Here is a 23,788-nt window from a genome sequence, read left to right as displayed (position 1 = left end):
ATCTGGGAGGCCTAAGTAATAGTTATTTAAGCGCCAGGAGGGGGGCGGACGTCGTCTAGCCATGTTAAGTTCGATTAGCAGGGGGGAGTGATCTGATATGCTGCGCGGCAGTTGAGTTGTCTTTGTGGCCCTGTGAGCCTCCAGTCCGGGCAGAAAGAAGTAGTCTAATCGCAATAAGGAGCCGTGTACCCCCGAGTGGAAGGAGTATTCCCTTGTGTCTGGGTGTAGGTCGCGCCACACGTCCTGCAGTCCCATGGCTGTGGTGAATGCTGCTAATTTGGTGCGAACAGTGGGGTTTCTTCCTCTCAAGTGTGAGCGGTCCATCCCCACCTCCATGACTTCGTTGAAGTTGTTAGGCAGAAACCTGTGCAGTTCCCTTGGGGAACACTGCAAAAGATTTAAGACCACAGGTAGAGCAGTAAACCCCTTTGGTAGCAGTCCGCACCACCCAGATTTACCTGGTAGCTGTGGCTGAGCAGTCAGACTTCTCTCAAGAAGAGTTAGGCAGTATGCAAAGTATACACAATATGTACCAAAACACAATAGCACAAGCAAACACTGACCAGAGCTTGGTTTCAAAAGAATATAGTTATTTATTTAAAAACACACATAAGTAAAAACACTCTAACAACGAATATGGTAAAAACACTCCAACACAGTTATAATGAAAGTAAATTCAATCCTTTCTCCTATCTAGACAACTCTAGGTTAACACCACTTAATTAAAACAGAGGTGAGTGCTTAACGTTAGATGACACTCTAGTAGTTTCCAAGAAAGGGAGAGAAAAAGCAGAAATAGGTTAGACACACCACTCTAAGGTCCAGAACACTTGCAATAGGCTTAAAGAAGAATAAAGTCACAGGTGAGCAAAAGTCACTAGGCAGGGCCCACTCTTAGAGTAGCCGGAGCGAAAATGTGCCCAAGATCACACTGTTAGTTAGAGATTCAAAGTCTTGCAAGGAGTTAAAAAGAGTTTAGAGTGGTTTAGAAAGTTTAGCCAGGGTGTCCCAGGCACTCCCAGGGTCGAAAGCCGGGGGCTAAATCTACCCCGTACAGTCGGTAGCAAGGGAAGCCAGGCGGAACACGGTACCTTAAGCGGAAAGGATCCTCCAGCGGTGGCAGTTGTTCCAGGCAGTGGCAGCAAGGCTCGACGTCGGTCAGGGGAGAAGAAGTTCTCGCTGAAGAGCAGAAGAAGAAGGTCGTTGCACTGCCCGGGAAGAAACCAGCCGCGGAGTCCTCCGGTTAAAGGGTTGTACCGACTTTCGTGGTTTGAGGTAAAAGTGGTGGGGTTCCGGTTGCCGGGGTGCTTGGCACTGGCAAGGCGGCCACGAGATACCTCGAGAAGCGAAAAGAAGGCGAAAACTGGTTGTCCCCACCAGTAAAGGGAAGGAGCCACTCCGTTAAGAGTTCTCCTCGGTCGTCGGGAAAAGTGGTGAGACGGTTCAGCAGGGCTCCACCGGGTGGTGTCGTCGAAGCAGGTCGGCTCAGCTCTTCCCTCGTCGGATTCTTGGTCCTGTGGCGACTTCTGAAGTCCCAGTCCCCAAAGCCCTGCTTTTATGCAACAAGCCCCCATTCACCCAGCCTAGCTGTCACTCAAACATGCTAAGTGGTGAGCCGGGCGGCTCACCACTTGGGCCAATCAGGACGGAGTGCGACTTGAGTTACCAAGGTAACTCAGTCCAGGGTGCCTAAATCCCCCTCCACCCCTCCTAAGTACCCCAGACAGAGTGGCACCACTTTGGAGGGCTTCTGTGGAGAAGCCCGCCAAAAGTGGAACAAAGGGCTCCACTTTGGGTCAGAGTTACAGAGGCGAACACCAACGCCATTTTAGAATCAAGTTTTGGCAAAAAGTCCCAACCGGAGTTATAAAAATAAATATATAAACCGGCGGTATGTTTAAGGCTACCGTAAATAAATAATTAAATGTGTTAGCCTAAAACAATGGGAAATCCCATAGGAAAATATTCGCGGTCGAATATAAAAAGTAGTTTCCACTGCCACCAGCCAAAACTCGATCAGGGGGGACGGAGACGTGCCCCCTCGACTAACAGACCCTGGGGCAATCGAATTGCCCCAGCCAGTACGTCCACAATATGATGGTTTGTACTGGTTCTGTTCAGGATTCAAGACTAGCAAAGTCTTTGGTGACTTTACATGCCCTGGGAGACAGTAGTCAGTCCCAGGGTATGGAGTCTATGTTGGGGAGTCCCTAGGACACCCCTGGGTCACGGCACAGAGGGTGCTGTGTGACCCACATCACAAAAATACATGAGGCCCTATGGAGTAAAAGACCCCATAGCCCATTCAACACAAGGTTTAACCAAGAAAACACACTTCAACATGTCCAAGAGTGAGGGTAAAAGAGTCTCACTCTTGGCAGGAGAAAAAATTAAACCCCAGAAATCCAGCAAAGCTGCTGGGGGACTCACTAGGTAGGGAAATTCAGCCTAAACAGAGAATTCTCCCTAACACTCGCCCCCCCCAGACTAAGGGACAGGAGGATTTAATCCACTCCTGGATGAACCTCATACCTCTAGTCGATGATATACATCCTAGAGAGTCCATCAGCATTTTGATGGTGACACCTTGACCTATGTTCAATGGAGAACTCAAAGGTTTTCTTTTGTAAGCTAACGGACCTACAGACCCTTTGAGGAACATCAGTCTTTTTGTTATAGGGGATCTGGTTGACCAGTCCCTCAGAAGTTGGTACAACTTCTGAACCTATGTTAGGCTTTTTCAAGGGGTCCTTATAAAGGATTCTCTTAGATCTAGAGGGGCCTCCAAGGTTCCTCACCACCTCTCTTGTGGGAGCAGGTTGGGTCTTAGGCCTCTTGGTTGGAGGGGTTGGGGTTAGGCAATGTACCTGCTTCCCCTTCCTCTTAGATCTACCCTTACCTATTTTAGGAGTTTCCCCCCTAATATTAGGATTTGAGTTGGGGTCTTCAGTAGAAGGTCCAACAGTCGGAAGGTTTTTGGCCTTAGACTTTTCTTTTCTGGTTTTCCACCAGCACTGAGAATTACCAGTTCTCTCAGGTCCAGATAGGGGCCTAGTTGGTCTATCCACCTCTTCCTCAGAAGCAGGGGGGTCAGAGACTCTGAAACTAGGGGAACACAGGGTGGAGCTGGGTTGGGGCTCCCATGTTCCTAGCATACTATCCTGAAATGTGCCTGGGTTAGAGGTCAACTTACTAACACCAGGGCTTGTAGTGGGGTTCTCAGTAGAGGGTCCCACAGGCTTAGAAGGGTCCTTCAAGGTAGCCTGTCTAGCCAATTTGGTTAAGTTCTGCTTCTCCATACTGGGAGGCCTGGGGGTATGTGACACTACTCCTAGAGTTCTTAGGTCATTCCCTAACAGGACCTTCCCAGGTACCTCAGTCTGAACACTGACAGGGATCCTTACTGTCATGTTGTTACATTGAATGAGGGCTGGTAGAATAGGAACCATTTGGACAGGGCCTCCAGACATCTTAGTGGGACCTTTGGGTGCTTTGGCCACATCCTCAGGTTGAAAGAAGCTTTCATCCACTACTGTTCTGCTGGCCCCAGTGTCTCTCCTGGCAGGAGTATCCTGGCCATTGACAAGAACACTGTCCACATAATACACCTTAGAGTTAACAGGTAGGGAGTTATACACAACCCTATTCTGGGGACTAACCAGACCCATAGGCTCTAAGTTTACAGTTGCTTGAAGACCCAAGGGTTCTTCAGCAAAGAGTTCAAAGTGGGCACTAGCCATCTGTACTTCATCCTCAGGAGTGAAGGCTAAGGAGACTGTGCTGATCCCTGCAGGTTTACCCTTGCACTTGGGATCTCCTTTGATATGGTCAGTACCCTGACAGACATAGCATTGTCCAAATGCTCTCTGGAAGGGTGGCTTGTTCTGACCTCCTTCTGGCTTGTGGCCAGAAGGTACACTAGCCTGATTCGGTTTACCCTGGGGCTTACCCTGGTTATTTGGTTGTTTGTGGCCCTCTTGGGTATGGGAGGTATTAGAATTCTCTTTGGAGTCCTTTTTAGGCTGTTTCTCCCCATCCTTCCTCTGAGTTACCCCAGAATCCTTGGGAGTGGCCCTGTTGGCAACCCACAAGTCAGCAGCCCTAGCTAGTCTCCTAGGATCCAATTCCTGTGAATCAGCCAAGTGCTGTCTGAGCTCAGGAGAGCAGGCATCATAAATTGACTCCAACATAAAGAGATTTCTCATCCCCTCATAAGTGTTCACCTTGTAACCCTTAATCCATCCCTCTAAGTTTTTCAAACATTCACTCACCCAGGTAGCCCAAGGGGTACCATCATGCTTTTTGAGGTTCCTAAACCTCTTAAGATACTGGGAAGGGGTCTTCCCAAACCTAGCTATCAAAGCTAGTTTCACACATTCATAGTCCTTCCTATCCTCCTCCCCCATCTCCATTACTACATCAGTTGCAACAGGGGGAAGCCTAGAGAACAACCAGGTGAGTAAGTCATTTCCTGTGATGTTCTGGAGCCCATGATTATATTCAAACAGAGACAACCAATCCAACACATCCAACTTAGGCTCATACATACCAACCAATTCTTTAGGCATCCGGGGTCTTTTAGGACTGGAACTTCTAGAGGAGCCAGAGAGAGAAACATTCTCAACAGATAATTTCTTCATTTCTAAGTCATACTTGAGCTCCATTTCCCTTAGCCTTAGTTCTTTGTCAGTTTGAGCATTAAGTTTCTTATACTCCAATTCTAGCTTCATTTTCTCCAGTTCAAAGTACTGAGGACTAAATGTGGGACCTGGTAAAGGTCCAGTAGGCACAGCAGGTAGAGCAGGCAGAGGCCTAGGGGGGACAGTTACAACAGCCTCACCCTCCTCTTCTGACTCTTCCTCAGAAACATCAACATTTTGCTCCATGTTAACTTCAACACTGTCATCTACAGTTGCTGGAGTGGTAGGTTCCTCTGAACCATCACCCAGACTTTGGTTAGCTAACAATCTTTCAATCAGCTCCATTTTCTTGCCCTTAGTCAGGAGATCCTTATGTTTACAGAGCACTCTTAAACAATCAGCAGTTTTGGCTGCAAGGGACTCTTGACTATAGCTTTCTATAACTGACATGTTAGAGGTTTTACTTTTTCAGTGCTAAGCTTTGTGGTTAGTTGCACTAAGGTATCTAAAGCACAATAAAATGTATACTCAATACAAATCCCACCGCTGTACACCAGTGTTAGGCAGAAACCTGTGCAGTTCCCTTGGGGAACACTGCAAAAGATTTAAGACCACAGGTAGAGCAGTAAACCCCTTTGGTAGCAGTCCGCACCACCCAGATTTACCTGGTAGCTGTGGCTGAGCAGTCAGACTTCTCTCAAGAAGAGTTAGGCAGTATGCAAAGTATACACAATATGTACCAAAACACAATAGCACAAGCAAACACTGACCAGAGCTTGGTTTCAAAAGAATATAGTTATTTATTTAAAAACACACATAAGTAAAAACACTCTAACAACGAATATGGTAAAAACACTCCAACACAGTTATAATGAAAGTAAATTCAATCCTTTCTCCTATCTAGACAACTCTAGGTTAACACCACTTAATTAAAACAGAGGTGAGTGCTTAACGTTAGATGACACTCTAGTAGTTTCCAAGAAAGGGAGAGAAAAAGCAGAAATAGGTTAGACACACCACTCTAAGGTCCAGAACACTTGCAATAGGCTTAAAGAAGAATAAAGTCACAGGTGAGCAAAAGTCACTAGGCAGGGCCCACTCTTAGAGTAGCCGGAGCGAAAATGTGCCCAAGATCACACTGTTAGTTAGAGATTCAAAGTCTTGCAAGGAGTTAAAAAGAGTTTAGAGTGGTTTAGAAAGTTTAGCCAGGGTGTCCCAGGCACTCCCAGGGTCGAAAGCCGGGGGCTAAATCTACCCCGTACAGTCGGTAGCAAGGGAAGCCAGGCGGAACACGGTACCTTAAGCGGAAAGGATCCTCCAGCGGTGGCAGTTGTTCCAGGCAGTGGCAGCAAGGCTCGACGTCGGTCAGGGGAGAAGAAGTTCTCGCTGAAGAGCAGAAGAAGAAGGTCGTTGCACTGCCCGGGAAGAAACCAGCCGCGGAGTCCTCCGGTTAAAGGGTTGTACCGACTTTCGTGGTTTGAGGTAAAAGTGGTGGGGTTCCGGTTGCCGGGGTGCTTGGCACTGGCAAGGCGGCCACGAGATACCTCGAGAAGCGAAAAGAAGGCGAAAACTGGTTGTCCCCACCAGTAAAGGGAAGGAGCCACTCCGTTAAGAGTTCTCCTCGGTCGTCGGGAAAAGTGGTGAGACGGTTCAGCAGGGCTCCACCGGGTGGTGTCGTCGAAGCAGGTCGGCTCAGCTCTTCCCTCGTCGGATTCTTGGTCCTGTGGCGACTTCTGAAGTCCCAGTCCCCAAAGCCCTGCTTTTATGCAACAAGCCCCCATTCACCCAGCCTAGCTGTCACTCAAACATGCTAAGTGGTGAGCCGGGCGGCTCACCACTTGGGCCAATCAGGACGGAGTGCGACTTGAGTTACCAAGGTAACTCAGTCCAGGGTGCCTAAATCCCCCTCCACCCCTCCTAAGTACCCCAGACAGAGTGGCACCACTTTGGAGGGCTTCTGTGGAGAAGCCCGCCAAAAGTGGAACAAAGGGCTCCACTTTGGGTCAGAGTTACAGAGGCGAACACCAACGCCATTTTAGAATCAAGTTTTGGCAAAAAGTCCCAACCGGAGTTATAAAAATAAATATATAAACCGGCGGTATGTTTAAGGCTACCGTAAATAAATAATTAAATGTGTTAGCCTAAAACAATGGGAAATCCCATAGGAAAATATTCGCGGTCGAATATAAAAAGTAGTTTCCACTGCCACCAGCCAAAACTCGATCAGGGGGGACGGAGACGTGCCCCCTCGACTAACAGACCCTGGGGCAATCGAATTGCCCCAGCCAGTACGTCCACAATATGATGGTTTGTACTGGTTCTGTTCAGGATTCAAGACTAGCAAAGTCTTTGGTGACTTTACATGCCCTGGGAGACAGTAGTCAGTCCCAGGGTATGGAGTCTATGTTGGGGAGTCCCTAGGACACCCCTGGGTCACGGCACAGAGGGTGCTGTGTGACCCACATCACAAAAATACATGAGGCCCTATGGAGTAAAAGACCCCATAGCCCATTCAACACAAGGTTTAACCAAGAAAACACACTTCAACATGTCCAAGAGTGAGGGTAAAAGAGTCTCACTCTTGGCAGGAGAAAAAATTAAACCCCAGAAATCCAGCAAAGCTGCTGGGGGACTCACTAGGTAGGGAAATTCAGCCTAAACAGAGAATTCTCCCTAACAGAAGTCACCCCCAATTACCAGTAAGTCTGAGTTATCTCCCGAGATTAGAGGTGTAATGTCCTGTATCAGGGTGGTGAGCAGTGTCGGTGGCGAGTAGACCCCGAGTAGGGCTATCGTCTGGTTCCATAGTGTTCCAGTAATAAGTGTGTACCTGCCGCCAGTGTCTTGGGTCACCCGTGTCATGGTCAGGGGTAATCGTTTGTGTATTAATATAAGCACCCCACGGGAGCCCGTGGTGAACCCAGCATGTATTGCAATTCTGTAGTTGGTGCGTTTAAATAGGGTACATGTAGTGCCTGCTAAGTGGGTTTCAGTTAGGAAGGCTATGTCTGGTGTGTGGCGATTTAGGAGATGTGTGATAAGTCGTCTCTTGATTCCACCTCCCATCCCATTAACATTCCAGGTTAGGAGTCGTAGGGTCCTGGCATCAGTGTTAGTGGAGGCCATCTGGTAAAGAGTGCGGATTGATCATTGGCTGATAGCACCGTGTGCACATGCCGTTTGCTGATAGTGTTGTGGCATAGCGTTCTAGGTTTAAACTTTGGACCCTTTTCTGAACAAAACCGTTATTAAACAAACTTCCCACCCCCCACCCTATACTCCTTCTAACTCGAAGCATCTGTCGCCCGAACATTCAACGAAACAAACCTCAGCTAACCGTGGCTGAGTGCGCCCGCTAACAAATGAACAAATAAACTATTCGGGGTTGTGTAGGCTCCGGTCGTGTCCCGGTGCGGTGCCACACCAGGGGAAGGGGGGGGCTTCCATCTGGGCTGGTCACTTAGCTGTGTGCCTCTTCGCGGCTAGTCTGTATAAGTGTTCAGTATAAGGTTGTTATACAGTACCTTAGGCCCCGCACGGTCGGGCCTCGAGTGTTTCTGTTCGCATCTTTCCCGGGAGTCGGTACTGTTATCCCTGCAGTTGTGGTGCGATTCCCGGTGCAGGCGGTTGTTGATCTGGCGGTTCAGGGCACGGCCGGGCGCGGGGTGTTCTGTTTCTGTTTCTGTTGCCCCTCGTTGCCGTCCAGTCTCCCTCGATGTGTTGTTCCGCCCATCTCCTCACCTCTCCGGGGTCGGTGAAGTGGACTGTTGTGCCTCGATGGTAGATTTTAAGTTGGGCAGGGAACATCAGGCCATATTTCACTTTGAGGGCTTGTAGTTGTTTTTTCAATGGACCAAACTATTGTCTAGCCTTTTGCACTTCCCTCGTGTAATCTGGGAAGAATGCTATTTTGGATCCGTTATAGGTGAGGGTGCCTTTCGCCCTTGCGGACTGGATCAGCGCATCACGATAGTTCAAAAGTTTGGCGATCACTGTGCGAGGCGGGGCGCCCGGAATTGGACGACCCGTCGGCACTCGGTGGGCTCGTTCAATGGAAAAGAAATTGGAGAACGTATTGTCTTCAAACATGTCTGTAAGCCACTGTTCCAGAAATAGCTCCATATGTGGGCCTTCCGCTTTCTCCAGCAGCCCCAGGATCCTTACGTTGTTTCACCTGGATCTGCCCTCGCTCTCATCCACTCGCTCCTCCATGGTTTTCAATCGTGTTGTGACTCTAGCCAACTGCTGTTCTATGTTCCTTATTCCATCCTCCGCACCGGAGATGCGTTGTTCTGCCTCGCCGGTGCGCGATGTCAGCTTCTGGAGGTCGTGTCGCAGGAGGGAAACGTCCATGCTGATGCCATCCATTTTCTGCTCCATGGAGGCGCGGGAGTCGGCTATGGCCGCCATGATGTCCGTTAGGGATATCGTGCCCTCTGTTTCCGCCATGGCGTCTGCTTTGTTCTTGTTCTGGCTGGCCGTTAGCTGTTGGCGTAGTAAATTGATCTATCCTGCTCTGGGATATCAATCTTCTGGACTTGTCTTTGCCCATGTCGAATGCCAATATGTATCGCAGTCCGGACTGCTGTAGAGGGGTGGCAGCAATATTTTCCACCAGTCTCGGCACTGGGGCAGTCCTCTTGGCCGATTCTCCTCGTTCGCCGCGGTGTGTGGTGGGCAACTACTTCGCCACCCCAGCCAGTTCACGGGCCCCTCTCCACCGGCCCTGCCGTGCCGTGCCGTGCGGGGCATGCAGTAAGTTTCTCGCCCTTGCCGGCCAGAGCCTCCCCACAGACCGCGCGGGGGCTGCCGCCCAGCAGATTTGTTGATTTATGTAGGCGTAGCATACAGGTCGTTTTGCTGTGCGGTCTGCGGTGGATAGTCGCGGTTCTCCCTCAAAGCACCTTCCTGCCGTCCCGCTTCTCTCCGGTGAGCGCGGCCATCTTGATCGTGCGATGCCGCGAGCGCGGCGCCTCCTTTCCGCCGCTCCGAACTCGCTCAAAACGGTGCGTTTCGGCCTGGAACTTTCTCTGCGTGTGCCAGGGGCATTTGCCTCCAGGAGGGTATGTATTTTGGAGGATTTGCCACTCGTAGCAGGCGATTTATTCAGGCTGTTTGCTGCGGCCGTCGGAGCGCCAGGAACTCACGTCCTCATCGTCCCGTTGCTCGGGCTGCGTTTTTTAGTTGCTTACCGAGAATGTCATGGTTGACGAGATCAAAGGCAGCCGACAGATCTAGCAGGAGGAGAAGTGCCAGTTTACCTTTGTCCATAATGTCACCCAGTTGTATTTTGAGATCAAGTAGGGCAGATTCTGTCCCATGGCCTGGGTGGAAACCAGATTGCATTTTACCCCAGATCTTATTTTCGTCCAGAAATTGCTGGATTTGCGTACATGGCACCTTATCCAGGATTGTGAGCAAAAATGGGACAGTGGTAATGGGCATGTAGTTGTTAGCTATCTCAGGGTCCAGCGAGGGTTTTTTCAGAAGTGGAAGTACCCAGGCTTCCTTTAAGCTGTCGGAGACTGTGTTGGAGTTGGGTGAGGCATTGATGAATGTTTTTAGAAAAGGGGCTAGGGTCTCTGCACAGTCTTTGAACAGTTTGGCTGGGCAGGCATCTCCTTTACAATTAGATGGCCTGATTATTTTGACGATGTCCACTACTTCGAACTCAGTAACTTCCCTGAAGGAGAAAAGTTTTATTTTATCTTTGGTGACCTTACTGTCAGGGTGGGATGCTAACATGATGTGTTTAGAGAGGTTTTTGTGATGATCATAGATCTTCTTCTGCAGGAGTTACATTTTATTTATCAAGGCAGTTTGTACACTAGTACACCATGCTTTATCTTTAACAATCTCTTGTGAGTTGGTGGCTGGAATGGAAAGTTCTCTAAAGATGGTGAAGGGCTCTTTTTATTCTGAGGTGGCATTGGTGATTCTGTCGTTGTAGGAAGAGGATTTTGCTGTAATTAAGTCTTTCTTGTATTGAGTGGCTAAGGTTTTGTAGGCAGATCGCGTGGATTCCTGTGCGGATCCTAGCCATTTGCTCAATTCTTTCAGTTCAACCGAGAACCAAGCATTGCAGCGTTTTATTTGTTTTGTTCTCTAGTGGTGCAATGGTATCGATGGCTGTTTTCAGCATCGTGTTGTAGATATCCGCCAGCACCGAAGGATCTGAGGAAGATGGGTGGTTGAGCATTGGAGTGTCTAGGTGGGGGAGGATCCTTTCTTTAGTGAGGGTCCGTGCACTTCTAGCTAACGCAGGTGAGATGGAGTTGAGATTTTTTGGTATGGTGGCGCAGATCGGAATGAGGAAGTGTATAAGGTGGTGGTCAGACCAAGGGGTGGGGGTGTTGGAGCTGATGTCTATATCACAGTTGTGGTCTGCTACCCAGTCAAGTGTGCGCCCTTTGCAGTGGGTGGGAGAGAGGATTTTTTGGTTGAAACCAAGCTCTTGTAGAGCTTGGGCCAGGGCTTTGGAAGGTCCATCTTTCTGGTTATTGCGGCCCAGATGGAAGTCTCCTAAAAGAACTGCTTTTGTAGAGGTTTTCAGATTTTGACCTAGGAGATGGATGAGGCTGTCATGGAAGTCTGCTATTGGACCTGGTGGGCGGTATGCTAGGTGGATGGTCAAGGTGGTGTTGCGGGAGATAGCGATCTTATCTGTGAGGGAATCGACGTTCTCCCCGAGGTGTGAGGAGGTTTGTCTGACTGCTAGGCACTCTTTGACAATGAGGGCTACTCCCCCGCATTTGGCTGTGTGTCTATCTTGCCTACCGATAGAGTATCCGTGTGGGAGGGCTATAGGAAGGGCAGGTCCTGCAGCTTCATGGAGCCAAGTAGCTAAGATATCAAGGTCGATATTGGTGATGAGGTCATGGATTTCTGTGGCATGTGCTGGGAGGGATCTGGCATTAATCAGTGCACATTGCAGATTGGAGGGTGCCAGGTTTTTTCTTGTTTTGCCTTTACCTGAGTGGGTATTAGTAGTGGTTCTTGCAGCCTTGCACAAGGTGGGTGATGAGACTTTGGCAGCCTCAGGTGGGACAGTTGTCAGTGTAACAGCGTGGTGTGCCCTTTGTGGGTTGAGGGTGGGAGCAGGGGCATGACAGGAACGTAGACCTAGGAGTTTGTTTCTGGTGTCGATGGATCTGGGGCGTTTAAGTAGTTTGAGGGTTCTAGAGAGGTTGGCTGGCTGGTTGTGTGCATGGTATCTGAGAGGTTGTGGAGATGTGTGGTGGACCTCCGATGGGCAGTGTTAGGAGAAGTAGGTTTGGAGAAAAAAGATGGTAGGAAGGGGGCTGGTGGAATGTCTGAGAGTTTTGGGAGTGCAGTTGCTGCCATGATGTGCTCTGTGGCAGGTGGGTGGGCGAAAGGGTGGCCCTAGGTAGCTTCTGTGATATTATGTGTGAAGTGTGACTCAGTGTAGTAGTAGGTGAGATGGCCTGCCGAGTTCAAGGAGTGGTACAAGTGTGCGTGTGAGCCAGTGTCAATGTAACATCACAAAGTTACAGTCGCAAAACATTGGCGATTGACATTTTATATTCAAGTAATTATATGAAACGTGCCGCACAAGTCAAGGCAAATGAGAATTCATTCAACGATTGTTGGAGAGGAGAGTCTCATAGGTGTGGAGAGCACCACAAGCTGGTTTATACAGGCATTTGGTTAACAGTACGAGTTACAGTACAGATGTGCAGTAGTGTGTCACGGTTAGACATTGATGTGGGCGATGAAGTCGTAGCAGGGGACAGATAGTGCAGTTGGTAAGTATACCTGCCTGATGCTTGCTTAGTGGGCTAGTGTCTAGCAGGCAGCTTGGGGGAGATGGCGGGTGGCGCGTCAGAGCGATGTGGCCGGCTATGTCATTGTGCTGGGGTGATGGTGGTAGTGGGGATGTAGGCAACAGGGTGGCTGTGGCACAGTATCGGGAGTGGGGACGGGGACTAGGTGGAGGCACAGTAACACGTCTCTAACGTGGCTAGGTATGGGAGGTGGGTTGGCCTGGCGTATAGTGTGAGATAGTTGATGGGGTGACATTGGGCAAAGGAGACCTTACAATTAACTGAGTGCTGTTACCTTACAGTGGGGTGACATTGAAAAACATTATGTTCTTTCTGCATGCAGCACAGAGTGGCACTCGGACTTGGTAGTGATCCTGAGAATGTCACAAGGAGGCGCTTTGGTAGCATGCGTGTAAGGGGAGAGCCTCAGGGAGCCCTCCAGCCCTCCCGGCTCCGACAGGCATGGCACAGGGCCTTATGCTGGGGGCCTTAGGGCGTCAGGGGCCGGCTTCCGCCTACCGGTGTAGGCTGTTTGTAGAAGTAGCTTCCTGCGAGTGGGTGCCTAGCAACGATCAAAACACAAGGGAAACAGTGTGACGGCGGCATGTTGGGGCCTTCAGATGCAGAATGCCGGCATTCCTCAGAATTTTCACGGCAGCAAGTTGTCGATGGAGTGCTGCAGGATCACTGACACAGGGGGAAGGGCAGTTTAAACCCTGTATGTTACTTGTTGGCTGGTCGCACGACGATCTTGCAAGCATGCACTTTCAAGGCACGGCTTCAGATCGCAGTGGGGCCTCGTGGTTGGCTGGGGGTAGATGATCCTGGGACCCCAGCGGCAGTGGCGAGGTGGAGGGGCTCCTGCCTGGAAGAAGTAAAGTGCCTGGATAGTGCCTGGAACTTCCTAATCCAGCAGATTTTGAGATTGCATATCAACCAATCGCAGTATCACTACATCCGTTAAATGCCTGAACCTGAGAAGTATTGGTATTTACAGGGATGTTCATTTCGATCAGATATGACTTAAAATAACACAATGACAGATGGCAGAGCATTCACACGAAGGGCGCCTGTACAATAGCACAAATATGAGAACCAGTGGCGAGCCAGTTTATGATGATGTAAAAATTAGCACGTATGCCAGGGACAGAACAAAACAAACAGTAACAAAATATATATAAGGAACCATGTGTCTTATGTTTGCCGTAAGGTCCATCATGCAATCGACCTTATGGCCGTTGCCTGGGTGGATGTACTAAACTTCTGGGTGGCAGATACTGTTGCCGTTTGCCCCTTACATGGGGGTGGGAGTCAACATTTTCTGTTGGATGATCAGTCTAGGAGTAGGCCCAGTGCCAGAGTTCTGAGTGAAGCAGTCCTCTAAAGAATAGCACAGCAAAATAAATGTCCTACGCACTTCCTCTCCGGCTGGGTCTTTGTCCTTGCAGTATTGTTACACTCAGCATGTTTTACATTGACAGCTGATCAGTCTCTCCAGGCGCATTCCTCGATCGTCTGCTACTTCATGTACTCTCCTTGCTTTCCAAGGCCTGTATCTCGCATGACTATGCAGCTGTAGACCCTGACCCACACCATGCAGGCGCATTCCCTGATCCTCTGCTACTTCATGCGCTCTCCTTGCTCTCCAAGGCCTGTATCACGCATGACTATGCAGCTGTAGACCCTGACCCACACCATGCAGGCGCAATCCCCGATCGTCTGCTACTTCATACACTCTCCTTGCTCTCCAAGGCCTGTATCACGCACGACTATGCAGCTGTAGACCCTGACCCACACCATGCAGGCGCATTCCCCGATCGTCTGCTACTTCATGCACTCTCCTTGCTCTCCAAGGCCTGTATCACGCATGACTATGCAGCTGTAGACCCTGACCCACACTATGCAGGCGCATTCCCCCGATCGTCTGCTACTTCATGCACTCTCCTTGCTCTCCAAGGCCTGTATCACGCATGACTATGCAGCTGCAGACCCTGACCCACACCATGCAGGCGCATTCCCCAATCGTCTGCTACTTCATGCACTCTCCTTGCTCTCCAATGCCTGCATCACGCATGACTATGCAGCTGCAGACCCTGACCCACACCATGCAGGCGCATTCCCCGATCGTCTGCTACTTCATTCACTCTCCTTGCTCTCCAAGGCCTGTATCACGCATGACTATGCAGCTGCAGACCCTGACCCACACCATGCAGGCGCATTCTCCGATCGTCTGCTACTTCATGCACTCTCCTTGCTCTCCAAGGCCTGTATCACGCATGACTATGCAGCTGCAGACCCTGATCCACACCATGCAGGCGCATTCCCCGATCGTCTGCTACTTCATGCACTCTCCTTGCTCTCCAAGGCCTGTATCACGCATGACTATGCAGCTGTAGACCCTGATCCACACCATGCAGGTGCATTCCCCGATCGTCTGCTACTTCATGCATTCTCCTTGCTCTCCAAGGCCTGTATCACACCTGACTATGCAGCTGTAGACCCTGACCCACGCCATGCAGGTGCATTCCCTGATCGTCTGCTACTTCATGCACTCTCCTTGCTCTCCAAGGCCTGTATCACACCTGACTATGCAGCTGTAGACCCTGACCCACACCATGCAGGTGCATTCCCTGATCGTCTGCTACTTCATGCACTCTCCTTGCTCTCCAAGGCCTGTATCACTCATGACTATGCAGCTGTAGACCCTGACCCACACCATGCAGGTGCATTCCCCGATCGTCTGCTACTTCATGCACTCTCCTTGCTCTCCAAGGCCTGTATCACGCATGACTATGCAGCTGTAGACCCTGACCCACACCATGCAGGTGCATTCCCCGATCGTCTGCTACTTCATGCACTCTCCTTGCTCTCCAAGGCCTGTATCACGCATGACTATGCAGCTGTAGACCCTGACCCACACCATGCAGGTGCATTCCCCGATCGTCTGCTACTTCATGCACTCTCCTTGCTCTCCAAGGCCTGTATCATGCATGACTATGCAGCTGTAGACCCTGACCCACACCATGCAGGTGCATTCCCCGATCGTCTGCTACTTCATTCACTCTCCTTGCTCTCCAAGGCCTGTATCACGCATGACTATGCAGCTGTAGACCCTGACCCACACCATGCAGGTGCATTCCCCGATCGTCTGCTACTTCATGCACTCTCCTTGCTCTCCAAGGCCTGTATCACGCATGACTATGCAGCTGTAGACCCTGACCCACACCATGCAGGCGCATTCCCCGATCGTCTGCTACTTCATGCACTCTCCTTGCTCTCCAAGGCCTGTATCACGCATGACTATGCAGCTGTAGACCCTGACCCACACCATGCAGGTGCATTCCCCGATCGTCTGCTACTTAATGCACTCTCCTTTCTCTCCAAGGCCTGTATCACGCATGACTATGCAGCTGTAAATCCTGACCCACACCATGCAGGTGCATTCCCCGATCGTCTTCTACTTCATGCACTTTCCTTGGTCTCCAAGGCCTGTATCACGCATGACTATGCAGCTGTAGACCCTGACCCACACCATGCAGGTGCATTCCCCGATCCTCTGCTACTTCATGCACTCTCCTTGCTCTCCAAGGCCTGTATCACGCATGACTATGCAGCTTTGGACCCTGACCCACACCATGCAGGTGCATTCCCCGATCGTCTGCTACTTCATGCACTCTCCTTTCTCTCCAAGGCCTGTATCACGCATGACTATGCAGCTGTAAATCCTGACCCACACCATGCAGGTGCATTCCCCGATCGTCTTCTACTTCATGCACTTTCCTTGGTCTCCAAGGCCTGTATCACGCATGACTATGCAGCTGTAGACCCTGACCCACACCATGCAGGTGCATTCCCCGATCCTCTGCTACTTCATGCACTCTCCTTGCTCTCCAAGGCCTGTATCACGCATGACTATGCAGCTTTAGACCCTGACCCACACAATGCAGGTGCATTCCCCGATCGTCTGCTACTTCATGCACTCTCCTTGCTCTCCAAGGCCTGTATCACGCATGACTATGCAGCTGTAGACCCTGATCCACACCATGCAGGCGCATTCCCTGATCGTCTGCTACTTTATGCACTCTCCTTGCTCTCCAAGGCCTGTATCAGCATGACTATGCAGCTGTAGACCCTGACCCACACCATGCAGGTGCATTCCCCGATCGTCTGCTACTTCATGCACTCTCATTTCTCTCCAAGGCCTGTATCAGGCATGACTATGCAGCTGTAAATCCTGACCCACACCATGCAGGTGCATTCCCCGATCGTCTTCTACTTCATGCACTTTCCTTGGTCTCCAAGGCCTGTATCACGCATGACTATGTAGCTGTAGACCCTGACCCACACCATGCATGCGCATTTCCTGATCGTCTGCTACTTCATGCACTCTCCTTGCTCTCCAAGGCCTGTATCACGCATGACTATGCAGCTGTAGACCCTGACCCACACCATGCAGGTGCATATCCCGATCGTCTGCTACTTCATGCACTCTCCTTGCTCTCCAAGGCCTGTATCACGCATGACTATGCAGCTGTAGACCCTGATCCACACCATGCAGGCGCATTCCCTGATCGTCTGCTACTTTATGCACTCTCCTTGCTCTCCAAGGCCTGAATCAGCATGACTATGCAGCTGTAGACCCTGACCCACACCATGCAGGCGCATTCCCCGATCGTCTGCTACTTCATGCACTCTCCTTTCTCTCCAAGGCCTGTATCACGCATGACTATGCAGCTGTAGACCCTGACCCACACCATGCAGGTGCATATCCCGATCGTCTGCTACTTCATGCACTCTCCTTGCTCTCCAAGGCCTGTATCACGCATGACTATGCAGCTGTAGACCCTGATCCACACCATGCAGGCGCATTCCCTGATCGTCTGCTACTTTATGCACTCTCCTTGCTCTCCAAGGCCTGTATCAGCATGACTATGCAGCTGTAGACCCTGACCCACACCATGCAGGTGCATTCCCCGATCGTCTGCTACTTCATGCACTCTCCTTTCTCTCCAAGGCCTGTATCAGGCATGACTATGCAGCTGTAAATCCTGACCCACACCATGCAGGTGCATTCCCCGATCGTCTTCTACTTCATGCACTTTCCTTGGTCTCCAAGGCCTGTATCACGCATGACTATGCAGCTGTAGACCCTGACCCACACCATGCATGCGCATTTCCCGATCGTCTGCTACTTCATGCACTCTCCTTGCTCTCCAAGGCCTGTATCACGCATGACTATGCAGCTGTAGACCCTGACCCACACCATGCATGCGCATTTCCCGATCGTCTGCTACTTCATGCACTCTCCTTGCTCTCCAAGGCCTGTATCACGCATGACTATGCAGCTGTAGACCCTGACCCACACCATGCAGTTGCATATCCCGATCGTCTGCTACTTCATGCACTCTCCTTGCTCTCCAAGGCCTGTATCACGCATGACTATGCAGCTGTAGACCCTGATCCACACCATGCAAGCGCATTCCCTGATCGTCTGCTACTTTATGCACTCTCCTTGCTCTCCAAGGCCTGTATCAGCATGACTATGCAGCTGTAGACCCTGACCCACACCATGCAGGTGCATTCCCCGATCGTCTGCTACTTCATGCACTCTCCTTTCTCTCCAAGGCCTTTATCACGCATGACTATGCAGCTGTAGACCCTGACCCACACCATGCAGGTGCATATCCCGATCGTCTGCTACTTCATGCACTCTCCTTGCTCTCCAAGGCCTGTATCACGCATGACTATGCAGCTGTAGACCCTGATCCACACCATGCAGGCGCATTCCCTGATCGTCTGCTACTTTATGCACTCTCCTTGCTCTCCAAGGCCTGTATCAGCATGACTATGCAGCTGTAGACCCTGACCCACACCATGCAGGTGCATTCCCCGATCGTCTGCTACTTCATGCACTCTCCTTTCTCTCCAAGGCCTTTATCAGGCATGACTATGCAGCTGTAAATCCTGACCCACACCATGCAGGTGCATTCCCCGATCGTCTTCTACTTCATGCACTTTCCTTGGTCTCCAAGGCCTGTATCACGCATGACTATGCAGCTGTAGACCCTGACCCACACCATGCATGCGCATTTCCCGATCGTCTGCTACTTCATGCACTCTCCTTGCTCTCCAAGGCCTGTATCACGCATGACTATGCAGCTGCAAATCCTGACCCACACCATGCAGGTGCATATCCCGATCGTCTGCTACTTCATGCACTCTCCTTGCTCTCCAAGGCCTGTATCACGCATGACTATGCAGCTGCAAATCCTGACCCACACCATGCAGGTGCATATCCCGATCGTCTGCTACTTCATGCACTCTCCTTGCTCTCCAAGGCCTGTATCACGCATGACTATGCAGCTGCAAATCCTGACCCACACCACAAGCTTCTGGCGTAAGTCTACAGGTTTTTTATTTTTGTATTTTTTATGTATTTCTATAGCGCTGGGACATAACCCGTACACATAGATGCGCTAAACAAAAGACAAACTACGAATAACATAAACAAAATCGGTCAATCAAGGGAAATCAGTTTCTCAAAGGTTTGCTTCTGGCCACGAATACAATTAACAGAGAGATAGACTAGCAAACGTCATACAAAAAAAGGCAACATCTAAACAGCCTTATTAAAAAACCAAGAAGCAAGAAGATTCGCTAAATAAGTAAGTAAACAAAGAAAAACTAGATGAGGCTGGGACAATTCTCAAAGCTGAGGCCAATGTTATGTTGTCCGGCCTCTTATACAGATTCCAAAAAGCAGGCAGGTTGCTCCTCCCAGAACCAATAATGATACAGTCTGTGTCACTTTCAGAACACCATTCCGGAAGCTGGGTCAGAAGCAGGAGTTTCAAATCTTTGTATCTTACACATCCCTGGCCAACTTTTGCCTGAAGCCAGGCCAGGCCCTTACTCTGTAAGGCCTGCCCGGTCTCGGCCCTTTCAGGCTCGGCCACATTAGTGATAATGACATTTCTGTGATCCATAGTCAAGGTTCCTATTAAACCTATAAGTGTTGACACAGTAAAATAGTACTCCTTATGAGAAGCAGTGCAAGGGACAGTGTGCTGCAACCTGGAGACTGGCTTCTAATCCCACAGTTGTGAACTGCGCAAACGATTGTGCGATCATGATGCGATCGCGTGGGACCTTCAATATGTGAGATTCCTGGTTCCATGTCCCCCATTGATCCTAGATTCTGTAACCGGCACTTACCTGGACACCAGACTGTTATATAGACTTCTCCAATTTACCATTCTCTGCGCAATGGCCTGGTCACTAGTAAAATAACTAAAATCAAGCTTACACCAATAACAGATAACAGCAAGTTTTCAATGGAATCGAGACTATTCACAACATCACTCGCTCTATGAATAAATAACTCTCTCTCCTTCTCTTTCTCTCTTTCTCTCTGTCTTTCTCTTTCTCTGTTGTTGAGATGATCGCACAGTGTGTTGTTGTGGTACAAGGACACTTTCACAGCTGTGCATTTTTTTAGTAGTTTTAGGTACTTTGATTTTATAAAATTATATTTCTAACCTCTGCTTCTTTCGACAGAAAATGGAACCATTACTGCAAGCGGGGACCTGCAAAAGAATCCCAGGAAATGGGATAACAGAAGGAAGAAAAGCAATCGTCCAGAAGATGCCCAAGACCAGTTGGCAGAACTAGACAATGAATTGGAGTACAAAATCATCATAATGGACGCGCCCTCAGATGACGGACAAATGCCCTACACAGATTCAGAAAGTGCTGAGCCGTCCAGCTTCCAAAGCCCTCCGAGCGGCCGGGTGATCACCCATAAGTGCAGCTACTGCGAGCGGAGCTTCAGCGAGCAGTCCCAGCTCATGATCCACCTGAGGATCCACACAAAGGAGAAATCCTTCCCCTGCAGCATTTGCGGTGCCCTCTTCACAAGCCGGCCCAGTCTAAACACGCACTTGAAGTACCACTCAGAAGAGAGACGACTTAAATGTACAGAGTGTGAGAAGACCTTCAGTAAGAAATGCCATCTTTACAGGCACCTGAGGATTCACACCGGCGAGAAGCCGTACCAGTGTGCGCAGTGTCAGAAACGCTTCACCCAGAAGATTCATCTCTACAATCACCAGATGATCCACACTGGCGAGAAACCGTATCAGTGCACGCAGTGTGAGAAAAGCTTCATTCAGAAGTCAGACCTGTGCCAGCATCAGCGGGTGCACACTGGCGAGAAGCCCTACCAGTGCACAGAGTGCGGCAAGCACTTCAGGCTGAAATCCCACCTGAAGATACACCAACAGTCCCATCGTGGGGAGAAACCCTACCAGTGCACACAGTGTGAGAAAAGCTTCACTCAGAGCTCAAATCTCCGCCAGCATCAGAAGTTCCATTCCGGGGAGAAGCCCTACCAGTGCACAGAATGTGGGAAGCACTTCCGGCGGAAAACAGAACTGAGGACGCACTCGCGGACCCACACCGGGGAGAGGCCATACCAGTGCGCCGAGTGTGAGAAGACCTTCACTCAGGTATCACTTCTGCACCAGCATGAAAGCACCCACACTGGGGAAAAACCCTTTGCATGCACGGAGTGCGATAAGCAGTTCAGCTGCTTATCGTCACTGAGGAAACACCAGAGGTACCACACAGGGGAAGGCCCGTACCAGTGTGCAGAGTGTGAGAAAATCTTTCCTCAGCGCTCACTCCTCTGCATTCATGAGAAGAGCCACAGTGAGGAGAAGCCCCATAAGTGCACAGAGTGTGATAAGCAGTTTACACGCTTGTCAAACCTGAGGGCACATCAGAGATCCCACACAGGAGAGAACCTTCACCATTGTGCAGTGTGTGAGAAAATCTTTACTCAGAGGTCTGAGCTGGTCAAGCATCAGAGGATCCATTCTGCGGCAACGCTGTGAAGTGCAGCGAGTGCCAGAAAAGCTTTGTCGCCCCTGCCCCCACCTTCCAGCAGTGGCCAGTCTTCAAAGAACATCTACTAGGAAAAAGTGAAAGAAGTGTAAGAAGTGTGCACAGTCCCACACCCCACCTTCCACCAATGAGGACCGCAACACTGGCAAGCCCACCGTGCATTGGGTATTTCCAGAGATGTTGCAAGAGTGCTGAAACGTAATACTCCAGTAATGTCCTACTGTGGTGCGTGCCATCTGTAAATTCTATGTACTTGCCTCAAAACAGCAGCCAGTGAAACCTGGCCAAATTCATGATTCTGGCAATTGTGTCCCGGGCTGTCCAGCCTGCAGCGTGGAACATCAGCCCAACATGTCCTTTATAACATGCAGTTATATGCTGTGTGCAAATAAGTCATATGAAGCTCAGAAAAAAAGAATAGAGGACCTAAGAGGTAGTCCAAGATCTTTTAAAGAAGGCGGATCCACAGAAAATACAAAAGTACTATATGCGATAGATATATAGTACAAAACACACTATAATGAACAAGTGCTGGTCTGGGTGCATTCAGGATCATGTCAGAAGGGATGAAACCACCCTCCATGATCGGCATGCAGATGAGACAAAAGATTTGAGATCACCCTCCTGCAACTCAAGAACAACATACCACACACCTCAACAAGGAGAATCCTCTCACACAGTATCAATGCGCAGCCTGGAATGCTGCCGTAGACTCCGCGCATAATCAATGCGTAGCTGCCAAAGACTCCACACATAATCAATGCGCAACCTGGAACGCTGCCGTAGACTCCACGTATAATCAATGCGTAGCCTGGAACGCTGCCGTAGACTCCGCGCATAATCAGTGCGTAGCCTGGAACACTGCCATACACTCCACACATAATCAATGCGCAACCTGGAACGCTGCCGTAGACTCCACGCATAATCAATGCGTAGCCTGGAACACTGCCATACACTCCACGCATAATCAATGCGCAACCTGGAACACTGCCATACACTCCACGCATAATCAATGCGCAACCTGGAACGCTGCCGTAGACTCCGCGCATAATCAATGCGTAGCTGCCAAAGACTCCACACATAATCAATGCGCAACCTGGAACGGTGCTGTAGACTCCGCGTATAATCAATGCGTAGCCTGGAACTCTGCCGTAGACTCCGCACATACTCAATGCGTAGCCTGGAACATTGCCATACACTCTGCACATAATCAATGTGTAGTAACTTCAGCATGGGTGGTGGTTGGGGTGTGGGAATCGGGAAGCAGAGATGAGTGGGGAGTTGAGACCACCAGGGGGTGGAGAGAGATTAGAGGAGAGTAAGGTACAGAGAGAGATGAGCGAGTGTATCAAATTTGGAAGACTTCACTAGAAATGTAGGATGCAATGTTATCAGCAGAAAGAGAGGACGGTAGGGAGAGTTTGGAGGGTTCAAGCATGGACTGGAGGGTCCTGGATAACTTGAGTGAAAGCGCAGAGAAGAGATCAGCTTGGTGTAGTAGTATGACTTGCTAGAGTCGAGGGCTGTATGTTGCAACCAGGGTCAGGGAACAGCATTTTCACAGGGGCGTAGTTAAAGGGACATGCTTGTTCCACATTATTGGAGGGCATGGGAGACGCAAGATGGAGCACGTGGGGGCCAGCAGGGGAAGGAGCGGGTGGGGTGGTGGAGCATGTGGGGGCCAGCAGGGGAAGGAGCGGGTGGGGTGGTGGAGCATGTGGGGGCCAGCAGGCAAAGGAGAGGGTGGGGTGGTGGAGCATGTGGGGGCCAGCAGGCAAAGGAGAGGGTGGGGTGGTGGTTCTTCCCCCTCTGCATCGGCCCCGACATGCTCCACCACCACACCTACTCCTTCACCTGCTGGCCCCCCACATGCTCCACCACCACACCTACTCCTTCACCTGCTGGCCCCCACATGCTCCACCACCCCACCCGCTCCTTTGCCTGCTGGCCCCCTCATAGCGCGAACAGACAGAAGAATGGTGCTTGTGAGTAGGGTATGAGGATATGATATGGCATTTATAACACGCCTTTACACAAGTGTTTCTAGGCACCACAAGACAAGGAAGGGAAGATAGAGGGGAACACAGGACATAGCATCCTACTAGACCTTGTGTCTTTCGGAATGTGTAAGTGCGACTATGAGGAGTACAGGGGGAGGAGAGCGGGGGAAGTGCAAGGCAGAGCATAGGGGGAAGTGCCATCAGGGCCTCATGGCCCTGAGTAAGTGCAGCACAGCTCTGGGTAAGTGCAAGGAGGGAGGGGGGCTGTAGGGAATATAGGTACAGCGCCAAGAGTGCGGTAGGCCAGGAGGCAGTGCAAGGAGACTGGTCATGGAAGAGTCAGGTGCCCATTAAGACTCTGAGGGTTTCAAGCAACCATTTGGCGCAGCAGACAGGTTAGCTAGCAAGGAAGTGAGAGAGAGAAGGCAGAGGAGAAAAGGAGGTTCTTGAGATGCTTCCG

The 23,788-nt window shown here is 50.3% G+C and overlaps 1 protein-coding gene across 1 annotated transcript in view; it reads left to right on the top strand.

The window, feature by feature from the left end:
* Nucleotides 1–22,995, top strand: part of LOC138564675 (zinc finger protein ZFP2-like) — a 178,315-nt gene extending 155,320 nt beyond the window's left edge. The window contains exon 3 of the mRNA XM_069642924.1: nt 19,982–22,995. Coding sequence (XP_069499025.1) covers nt 19,982–21,318 — 1,337 coding nt within the window. The 3' untranslated portion in view covers nt 21,319–22,995. The remainder of the gene's footprint in view (nt 1–19,981) is intronic.
* Nucleotides 22,996–23,788: the final 793 nt, after the last annotated feature.

Source organism: Ambystoma mexicanum, chromosome 1p, assembly GCF_040938575.1.
Source record: "Ambystoma mexicanum isolate Mex_15411 chromosome 1p, UKY_AmexF1_1, whole genome shotgun sequence".
Classification (NCBI taxonomy): domain Eukaryota; kingdom Metazoa; phylum Chordata; class Amphibia; order Caudata; family Ambystomatidae; genus Ambystoma; species Ambystoma mexicanum.
This window is presented reverse-complemented; position numbering and strand designations above follow the sequence as displayed.